This window comes from Cibotium barometz, chromosome 17, assembly GCF_041138505.1.
Source record: "Cibotium barometz isolate CiBa-2024 chromosome 17, ASM4113850v1, whole genome shotgun sequence".
NCBI lineage: Eukaryota > Viridiplantae > Streptophyta > Polypodiopsida > Cyatheales > Cibotiaceae > Cibotium > Cibotium barometz.
Window position 1 is genome coordinate 6,570,474 of NC_141062.1, and position 11,206 is coordinate 6,581,679.

The following is an 11,206-nucleotide window of genomic DNA, read 5'->3' on the forward strand; positions in this document are numbered from 1 at the left end:
GGAAGCCTGCCTGGCCTGCTGCTCTCAATCCCCCAACCTCTGCATGAGTGCTCAGCTCTGCCTCCAAAACTGCCCCGTATAGTTGGGCCAATATATGGCCAATCATGATGGTACTGTAGTTCCCGGGGTCTAGTACATCTCCCGCTTTATGGATCGGCACAATAGTGTGCATCGTCCACTCAGCCGGAAACCCCTCTGACAGAGCTCTGTTGAAGAGATGAGCAAGAAATGGTGCCAATGTATCAATAGCATAGATGAGATGCTCTCCCTGTAATCCTGTATGATCTGTCGCCCGTCCATGTTGGAGTCGGCATATGGCCCTCCTAACCATAGGTGGGGTGAAGAAGGTGGAGACTGTGGAGCATGGCTCTGTGGGCTGTGCTATAGGGGGCTGTGCAGGCACATCATAAAGTCTCTTTGCATATGTCTGCCAGGTCTGAGGATCGGCAATAGGTGTGGGAGGACGGGGCTCTCTGAGTCTCCTCCAAGCAGCAGCAACATCTCTGCTCATGAGCATGTGATGTGTGTCCCAGTATTGAGCCTCCTCATAAGCTCGCCGCTTACGGCGGGTGAGAGTATGCATCCTCCTGCGTGCCTGCCTCTGGTTGATCTCCCCGCGAGCCCTCTGCACTCGGAGACTGCAGTAAAGGTTTCTGCACTCATCATCATACCATTGGTTCTGGGGCATGCTCCCAGATGTAGGTGGCCGTCCTGTCTGTATGTGGTATGGGAAACTCCTCGCGGCTGCGGAGTGCAGTACATGTGAGAGCTGGGAGGTGAGCATGGCCATGGGTGCCGATGGATCTAAGGCAAATAGCTGATCATGAACATGATAGTCGTACACCTCGGCTAGGTCCTGAGTGAAGTGAAAAATAGTGCATGGTGGCTGTATGATGGGTGGGTGGGTCTCCAATAAGCTCTTGAAAGTGAGGGATAGGTATGTATGATCCGCCCCAATGGGGCATGGTGGTACGGTGAAGTGAGACCATATCTGCTGCCTCCCGGGATCCCATCACATAATCCACTGTACTACTGCCGCCTCCCACTGGAAAGCAAGTCAACCCACTTGAATCTGGCCAGTGAGTCATCCCGTTATAAATAACGAGATGGTGTCGGGCCCCAAGCTCTAGCAAATGTTGCCCATATCTAGTGCTGTCAGCTCCTCCATCAGTGGAGATCCGAGTGGTCCCTATATCCTCTGTAGCTAGCGGCTCTAGTCTCAAGGGATCCTCAAAGTCATAGATCTCGCACTGTCTGCTCTGAGTCCGTGCATTGAAGTCCCCCATCAAGAAGACTTCTCCCAGTGTCGAATAGTGTAAGATCTCCTCAGATAAGACAGAGTATGGAGACTCACTAGCCTCTCCTCCACCCGGCTCCTCGGTGGTGGCAAACCGCGACCCCTTCGGAGGAAAGTAGCAAAGGGCGATATAAATCCATCTGGTCTCCGAGAGGCGTAAGCTAATCCACATGTATCTCGCCTCCGAGTCTCGTGCTACGACTCGAACATGCTCATGTAACCCATGCCTGAAAAGCATTGCAATACCTCCTGAACCTCGGGAGGCGGCCTGTCTCATCCCCTATCGGTGAGCTGACTCCCACTGATAACCCTCAACCCGTGGTAAGCCCCTCTCCGGGCTCTCATGTGTCTCTGTCATCAAGATGATATCCCGACCCTCCATCACCTCCTTAAGTCTCCCTGGATGTGTCCATAGGACTCCATTACAGTTCCAGATTGCTATGTGTATCTCTTTGTCTTCATGTTGTTTCCTCCGTGTCTCATAGGTCAGATGGCGCTATTCGACCCTCTTCCCATCAATGTAGATGTGACCATCCCTATAATGTGCCTTCTTTCCTTCTTTGCCTGCCGCCTTGATCTTCGGCATGCATAATCTTCTGTGCTCCAGTTGCATCCATGTGAGGTCATCATCGAAGTAGATGGGGTCCCCTGGCAAGCTCCTCAAGATAGCCCGTCTTCTCATAAAGCTCATCCTACTCTCCTCGTCCGGGAACTGTAGCACTAAGGCCTTGCCTTTGGTGGAGTCCTTTGGGGTTGTCCTCCATACTCTAGTGAATGGGAGCGGCTCATCCCCCTTTAGTCCTAGCTTGGTACATAGGTTCTGCCCGTCAATCTCGGGCGTGGAGGTAGTGCTCTCTGGTATCCCTGTGACTCGGATGTTGAGGCGCCGGATCCATCGCATCTTCTCTTCATCAAGAGTAGACTGCATCATGTGTACATCTTCTTGTACCTCCTTCTTGATGCTCTTCTTCATCACTTGTACATCTTCTTGCACCTCCTTTTTGATGTTCTTCATCACTTCTACCCATCCTTCGCGGGCCGCCTCCATTTTCCCCTCAATTGTGTGGGTGAGGGTTTTGGTGATCTCTTCTTTGATCGCCTCTTTGTCCACCTCAAGAGTCTCTCCTTCCTCCCGTGGACGATCGCGTAAGGATGCCACTTCGCCCTTCAAAAGGTTGATTTCCTCCTACATGGCGAGCTTTTCCTTCTCCCACTCCTCTTGCATGGTAAGCTTCTCTTCCTTCCATATTTCCGCTTCGGCCTCCAGCTTCCCCATGCGCGTCAATAAGTCCTTCTTGATGGCGGTGATGGTGCTGTCCAATGTCTTCCTCTGGTCCTTGATAAGATCCCTAAGGATATGATCAAGCTAGCTGATTTTGTCATCTACAGACCCTCCCATTGTAGAGGGAGGGAATGTTTGAAAGGAGCAGGTAAATATGTGGGAGAGAAAGAGAAGAAATGGATGAAATTCAAGTCCCCATCATGTTGCTGCCTTTGGGGCCTGAGCAAGGGTGGGTGCAGAATGGGCGCGCTACACACAGAGGGGGCGAATGCAGGCGAACAGGTGTGATGGAGAGAGAGAGAGAGAGAGAGAGAGAGATGGGGGGCGTAGGCAGGCAGCGGGAGGGGAGAGCGAAGAGCGAAGGGAGCAGCAGGAGGGGTGGGTGCGGAATGGGCGCGCTACACACAGAGGGGGCGAATGCAGGCGAACAAGTGTGATGGAGAGAGAGAGAGAGAGAGAGAGAGAGAGAGAGAGAGAGAGAGAGAGAGAGAGATGGGGGGCGTAGGCAGGCGGCGGGAGGGGAGAGCGAAGAGCGAAGGGAGCAGCGGGAGGGGTGGGCGAAGAGCGAAGCGGGAGGGGTGCAGGCAGCGAAGCGGGAAGCGGGAAGCGGGCAGCGGGGGGGGGGGGGGAGAGAGAGAGAGAGAGAGAGAGAGAGAGAGAGAGAGAGAGAAACCTACTGGATGGTCTGCGCAAGAGAGAGGAAAAGGGTGCCCGTTCGTGTGTGTGTCTGATGCGCATCACTCCTCCGTTTCATAGAGTCGGCCAGCCCTAAATATAGTTGTGCTTTTTCCCCTTTTTGCCAAAAGTGGCTGATGGGCCAAAAATACCAGTTTTTATGCTTTTATAAAGTTCACTAGCACTATTTTTGATGTGCTTTTTCCCCTTTTTGCCATAAGTGGCCTTTCTCCTAAAAATAGCTATTTTTAAGCTTTTCCCAAACTTGTTGGCCAAGTTTGCTATAGGCGCCTCCTTTTGTCCATATTTACATGCCCAAAATAATAATAAGCCCAACCCATCTTTAGTGATGTGTGAACACACCATCTTATAAATGTTAAGTCACTTTATATGTTAAAGATCCCATGCTGCTTCTGCTCAGAAGCCATCTTTTGGGCCAAACTTTGCTAGTAAATGCTCCAGCTTTATTATGTGGAAAATCCCCGTTCACACCTTAGTTCTAGACAGTGTGTGAAACACTGATCATGATTGATGAGGGGACCAAATTGGTGACATCCCCTCTGTCTGTAAGACTGTTGTCCGCAACTGTATAATCCTGATACCACTGAAATATCCTTCAAGTATAGCAGATCCACTGTCCATCAGTAGTATTACATAATTCCAACATTAAAGCTATAATTCCAGATCCACGATCCGAAGTCAGATATGGGCACAAGAGACAACCACGATCCGAAGTCAGATATGGGCACAAGAGACAACCATATTAAGAAACTGTCAACAACTCTGATAATAACCAGACACAAGCACAAGAGCCAACTATGTCCCAAAATAAGCCGCTTTTATGAACGTTCAGGGATGTTTAGTCCTTCCCAAAACATAAGTACGAAGTGAGCACCAGGGTTGCTAGTCTTGAGAAAAATCACACCATGGCAGGCTGCATCTGCCATACATGTACTGTAAGAAAAGCACACCATGTCAGGCTGTATTTGCCATACATGTACTGTCATGTCAGGCTCCATAAGCCACACATGTTCTGTCATGTCAAGCCTTAGAAGCCACGCATGTTCTGTCACGTCAAGCCTCAGTAGCCACGTGTTTTGTCATGTCAAGCCTCAGAAGCCACACATGTTCTGTCATGTCAAGCCTCGGAAGCCACACATGTTCTCTTGCCATGTCAGTGGGCTCACCCCAGAGTCCTTCCTGGGGATCCATCCACCTGTTGAAATGTCAGTGGGCTCACACCGGAGTCCTTTCAGGGATCTAGCCACATACATGCAAAAGGAATGTGCCATGGCATGATCTATGTGAGAAATCCTTATTTGCAAAACTGCCAAAATAGGCACATGTTCACACCAAAAAGCCAAGGCAGCTCAACCAGCACATTGTTGTCCAGGACAACCCTGCATGCATAGCTTTGATCAACCATACGAGCGCAAAATACCTGCCATGTATGATGGTCAAACTGTGCATTGATGATTTTGATGTATTGTTCCACCATGTGCTCGAGAGTTCTAATCCTCTCCTTATGTTCCTCACAACTCTGGGTCCGGTCCATAGCCATAGGATCGTCTGCCTAGATAGAATAGGCAAGAAACTATGCTCTGATACCAATTAAACTAGACGGGAACCCGGAACAATAATAGATAGAACAACACTTCAGATACCAAACATAGAGCATGAAGACACAGCAGAAGAAACCATATACAATACAAAAAAACACCGCACTAAGCCGGAATTGCCGGCTCCCCGTAGGAACTTCTTTATTCCAATGAATAAAGGTTACAACCAAACCAAGGTGCGGGTGCAGTCTTGAACCGGATTTTCCTCAAAGCTCCACAAACACTTGCTCAAGAAACTAGGCACCAATCAGCACCATAAACCAGTGCAAATCTGCCTCGTACAACAGCCCGGTATGGTGCCAAAAACAGCCCCCAGAACGTAGCCTCAAATCAGCCCCAGAGGAGCTCTCAAATCAGTCCCTAACCCCTTCAAACAGTCCGAGAAAAGCTCTCACAACTGTCCCATATTTCTTCAAGAAACAACATGAGAAAAGCTCTCAAATCTATCCCAGATTCCTCCAAAAAGCAGGCCAGGGGGAAAATGATATGAGAGAGAGAAACTTGCTGTACAACTAGCACTTCCGGAAGAAGAGAAAAACTGTTGTATTGTATGGCTAGTCGCCTTGAAGGAGGCGGCAAAACTGCTGTTGTACGGCCAGCACACTGCTGCTGCTATATGGCCAGTCGCCCAGAAGAAGAAAGAAAAAGTTCTGGTCAGCCTGCTGCTGCTGTTGTATGGACAATGAAGAGAGAGAGTGAAAAAAACCCGTTGTATGGTCTGCGGCAGAGAGAGGAAAAGGGTGCCCGTTCGTGTGTGTGTGATGCGCATCACTCCTCCCTTTCATAGAGTCGGCCAGCCCCAAATATAGTTGCGCTTTTTCCCCTTTTTGCCAAAAATGGCTGATGGGCCAAAAATACTTTTATAAAGTTCACTAGCACTATTTTTGATGTGCTTTTTCCCTTTTTGCCATAAGTCCTAAAAATAGCTATTTTCAAGCTTTTCCCAAACTTGTTGGCCAAGTTTGCTATAGGTGCCTCCTTCTGTCCATATTTATATGCCCAAAATAATAATAAGCCCAGCCCATCTTTAGTGATGTGTGAACACACCATCTTATAAATGTTATAAGTCATTTTATATGTTAAAGATCCCATGTTGCTTCTGCTCAGAAGCCATCTTTCGGGCAGTAAATGCTCCAGCTTTATTATGTGGAAAATCCCTGTTCACACCTTGGTTCCAGACAATGTGTGAAACACTTTTCATGATTGATGAGGGGACCAAATTGATGACAATCCTACTAAGGGCATCAGCAATCCGATTGGTTGCCCACTTAGGCTAATGGATCTCAAAGTCGAACTCCTTCATGAGGTCAACCCATTTGGCCTTTCGACCCTTCAGGTCGGGTTGATCACAAATATACTTCAACGGGTGGTGATTTGTCCAGATAACAAATCGAGACCCATACAAATAGTTTCTTCAGGTTTTCATTGTATGGATAGCAGCCAAAAGCACCTTTACTTGGGTAGGATGCCTTATTTGTGTCTCTGAAATCTTCTTTCTTGCTTTCAAAGGCTATGGGTCTCCCATCTTGCAATAGGGCAATACCTATTGCATAATAACTGGCATCCCCGTTTCAACCACTAGGATCCTTAATCTACAACATAGGCATTGAGGTGACTAGCTCCTTCAGTGCTCTAAAACACGGATTCAACTTGTCACTCCAAACCACTGAAGGACTTAACTTGCCCTTCTTGCTTCTCACCCCCTCTAAAAACCAAGATAGGGGAGCAGCAATCGTGACATAAGCCTTGATGAGATTCCTTAAAACGCCAATGAAACTAAGAAATGATTGCAGCTGCCTAATCCCTTGGTGGAATTGGCTATTCAAGGACCTTCGGAACCTTATCTGGATCAATCTTCACACCATCAATAGAGATGATGTGAGCTAGATACAAGAGTTCTGTCATGTGCATGCAAATGGACATGCCTAATCCTAATAGGCAGCAGATAAACATCTAGGTTAGGGCCATCCGTCTGAGTGTCCTCCTCCTGCGGGCGGAAATAACTGGTGATGGTAGAGAGAGAGAGAGAGAGAGAGAGAGAGAGAGAGAAAGTTGTATTAACGTCTTCAAAAGGCCAAAATGACCTATGAGACCAAAAGGTTACATCATATCCATGAGGTACATCATCCTCGGAAGAGAGAGAGAGAGAGAGAGAGAGAGAGAGAGAGCAACACAATGCTGAATGTATTAGAATGATAGGGTTGTGTGTACACAACCACAAGTACAAGGCGTAATAATAAAATGTTGTCCATATGGTGTCCTTTCACATCGGGTGGTCTGTCACTCTGGACTCTGAGGCGATGAGAAGACACCATGAGTTGGTCAATTATGATATGCATGTCATGTGACATATGGATCTGTATGTATCTTGGGATCACAATGAAACCATCCTCGAAGACTCTCAAGAATGGGTCCCTATAAAGCCGGGTTTTCATGCCAAGATCGGAGGAAGGAGACACCCTTGTCTGATGTATGTAAAGATGCATTAGATCCAACTGGATGACTTGGTTGATCTCTTGCTTTGAGAGGTCCAAGAACGGAGGGTCTAGACCATATTGAAAAGGTCCATCAAGAGGCCGTGTGTAATCAAACCAGTCCACTACCTCTGAGTACCATGCTTGCAAGGATAATGATGGTGGTGGTGCTGATGAGGTGCCAGGTGGAGGGCAGTCCAGCCAACCTAACCTGCTCCCTCTCCCTCCCTCTCTGGATGTAACTACATCTAGTGCCAGCCTTGGAAGGCGATCCCTATCAAGAGTATATTCATGCTGGTTTGAAAGAGGGCATCTATGGCCAGAAGAGCCACCCCGAACTTTGCTACCATAACCTTATGTGGCTAGCGGGGCCACCTAGAACTCTTCTAGCATAACCGTATGTGGCACTTACATCTTACTTCTGATCATGTGTGACAGCATCATAACCTGTGGCCTCTCTGTGCTCTTCTAGGTAGCCTCCTATGAAGTCCTTCCCAAAATCTTCCCTAAACACAGCTGAAAACCAAGGTTAGTCCTCAACCAAATCATGAGGTAGCATGCTAGCTCACCTCCCAACCGCGACCGGCATCGACCGATCTCCCCCCGAGCCAAGGCTAGGGTTTCCAATACAATCCCATAGGCCTGTGTTTAACTCATGCGTCCCATGCCAACGAAGCCTGCTGTAGGCCTTTGACATGCCAACCTATGTTCTCAACATGTGCATGGCATGAGCATGTCTACTCTCCTAGTCCAAGCCAGACCTTCAGTGGTGCATCCTCGCAACTATCTCATAATAACCCAAGCTCTCACTTATACAGTAAATCTACGCCATAAATAGCTAACTTACTCTAAGCTTGTTTTATCAATCCAAGAACCCTAGCCAAGTATCTACCTGCTAATCCCTAATCCCTGGGCCCCCTAACCCCGCTGGAGTAGATCCCTAATCTGTAGATTAGTGTCTAGGTATATAACACCTCCCCTAGCCCTAGTCCCCAAAAAGCTGCACTGCTGGGCATACCAAAGTGTCAAAAGGCCAACACTTGGTGCGAGGCTCCTAGAATTGGGCCTGGAAACACTGCCTCTCTAGACGGGCTAGGAGCTGTGGCCTCTGGCAGTTGATACGAGTGGTGGCCATGTTCATGAGGACCCATAAAGGCCACTCTGAGGCATATATACCTCTTGACAATCTCCACAGTGGCATCCGTGTACAGCAAGCCTAGAAGGATAGCCATGAAGCAACATCATAGATGTGTTAAAGACCAAGACTTTGGTCTTACTGAGGTTGACGGTAAGGTCTCTCTCCCTTCTCCAAGGCATGCAAATGTCTCTCTAACCCCTCGGCTGAATCTGAGATCAAGACAATGTCATCTGCATACAGTAATATGGGCACTGCTACATGAGCGCCTGTTGAGCTTCTGGCTTCAAAGCTGTCCACAAAGGCCTTTATCTTGTCAATGTATAGACCAAAGAGTGTGAGGTGCGAGAAGAAGCTCAACACAATATTATAGAGAATGTTTGAATTTGATGGCATGAATACCATCTCAGGTGCGGTCTTTGACGGGAAAGTTCTCTTGCATGGGCAGGTGAACATAGCCTGCTAGATGAACACTTAAACCCTGGTCTTTCTAGTATTGGCATTCGGATCCCAGATAGTGATTTCATACGCAAGGTGGCTGAGGCATTTGGAGGGGCTCTTGCTCTTACTAGTGCAAATATCAGTGGGCAGTCAAGTACCATTCGGATACAAGAGTTTGAACCTCTGTGGGCGCAATGTGCTTTTGTTTTTGATGCTGGTGAACTTCCTGCTACACGAGCAGGCTCTACCGTTGTTGATCTCACGGTTCCAGGCATCTTCAAGATTCTACGGGAAGGCAGGTACACATTTGAAATTCTGTTATCAGAAGTTTGGGGTGTTTTGGAGTGTGTATTGTAAAGCATAAAACATAAACCATTGGTTAGAAAAAGGAAAAGTGAAAGAATAAGTCAGAATTATGTAGGAGCATTATACTCTGATGTAAAGCAACTTTTTTTGTGACTTATCATTGGGGTTTATGAATTATCTGTTTGCAAACAAGTGCTTTGGAGTCAACCTTAGCAATTCTCAGGAGACATGGACTTACCGAAGCAACTCTCGAATGACGGGTAAACTGCCTGAACAAACATTTTTGACTTTCTATAAGCAACCATGAATTGACAGTTTGTGTACAATAATCAGATAAATCTATGCCTTAAGGCTGAAATTTTGTAAATAACATAGGCTTTTGTCTTTGGCAGGCTCTCACACGACCATGCCTGAAGTATTGCAAGCTTGCCTACCTCGATCGCTTTTGGAGATACCTTACATTCCCTGGATTCTCTCGTTTAAGTACTGGTGTCCTACACCAGTTATATTGTTTGGGGTTTGATATTGTGACAAAAATCATCATTCTTGTTCAAGTTCGGGGCTTCATAGGAGGGGTAGCGAACTGAAACACTGTATGTGCAGTCTTAGCTTTATGCACTACCAGAGACCTTGGCCTGATCTCTCATAATTTTCTGTTTGTGACTCTAATTTTAAAATCACACAAAGCTTTGGTGTCACTGTTGACTTCTGCATATCCATGGAGCTCTTAGAGGAGAAAATGTCTGGTCTGACATGAGGGAACCCAACTTTGCAAACACCAAGACACGCTGATTTGGTTGCCTCCGGCTTTGTGAAGCAATAAATAAATTCTCTCAAAGCGTGAACCTACATTGAGCCCCTGCAAACTATGCTGCTGTAGAAGCCTGCCTAGACATTGGAAAGAAAGGCTTTAGTGCCTGCATTTAAATTTTGAGCAGTGCATCATGTGTATACTGGTACTTTACTGCTAGACAGTGACTGCATAGTGAGAGCTACATATGACTAGGATTAGCTTTTCATTTCAGTTTTTCTTTCCATGATACTCGGACATGGACTTGTTGTATACAGATTTGTCTCGCAGGCCAATCTGGCATTTCATAGATGTTAGTATATCTTTTCTTTTCTCTCTCTCTCTCTCTCTCTCTCTCTCTTCCCATTGAGCTCCTAATCAAGAGATTCCAGGTTCATACCCCATTCCATGCACCTTGAAACCATCACATGTATGTGTTCTGTTGGCTTGGCAATGATGTTAAAAGACCGCTCTCTCTCTCTCTCTCTCTCTCTCTCTCTCTCTAATGGTCAAGAGTAAGCCATCGGTGTCTCATGAGATTGTGTTAGTTGAGTTTAAGGCAGGCCCATTGGTCCTCGTGCTTTCTTTTAGACCGTCACCCTGCATGTACCATGTATACACTTTGGATAGAGAATGACTCCCGCAGGTGACACTTGTCATCCATAGAGCTTGCACAAGAGAGGCATAGCACATGTATTCTTGCATCACTAGGTGGTTTGACCTACATGATCTCAAGTTGGTTTCTTGGCAAGAGATCAACCCTATTCATACCAGCAATCCATCTAGCATGCAAGAATCCAATCGCATACAAGCAAGTAAGAGTAGGAAAGACAAGAGCTCAGAAGTATTCTATTGCAAGGGAATGAATGTGTAATGCTTATTGTTAAAATCAACTTATATACATATGACTAGTTTTTTTACTAGGTTGGTCAAAACTTAAAAATGGTCCAGTCACTATTACTACTCTTCAGAAAGTATGTATATGAAGTTCTTAGATTATTCCTATTCGACATTAAGCTAGTAGTAAAGCCGTTTTATATGCTAAAGTGCCAATTGGCAAAAGATAGGTGCTTGTTCGAGCGGGTAAGATGGAAAAATGCCTTACGGTAGGATGGACGCATGTCATAACATCATACAACATAATCAGTCACTAAAACCATATAACTGAATATCACCGTCCTTAGCAT

At 46.7% G+C, this 11,206-nt stretch overlaps 1 protein-coding gene across 1 annotated transcript in view; it reads left to right on the forward strand.

Moving 5' to 3' along the window:
- Positions 1 to 9,929, forward strand: part of LOC147629620 (DHBP synthase RibB-like alpha/beta domain-containing protein) — a 33,317-nt gene extending 23,388 nt beyond the window's left edge. Inside the window, exons 3-5 of the mRNA XM_086811116.1 lie at positions 8,931 to 9,222; positions 9,423 to 9,489; positions 9,622 to 9,929. Of these exons, the coding sequence (XP_086667242.1) occupies positions 8,931 to 9,222; positions 9,423 to 9,486 (356 nt within the window). The 3' untranslated portion in view covers positions 9,487 to 9,489; positions 9,622 to 9,929. The remainder of the gene's footprint in view (positions 1 to 8,930; positions 9,223 to 9,422; positions 9,490 to 9,621) is intronic.
- Positions 9,930 to 11,206: the final 1,277 nt, after the last annotated feature.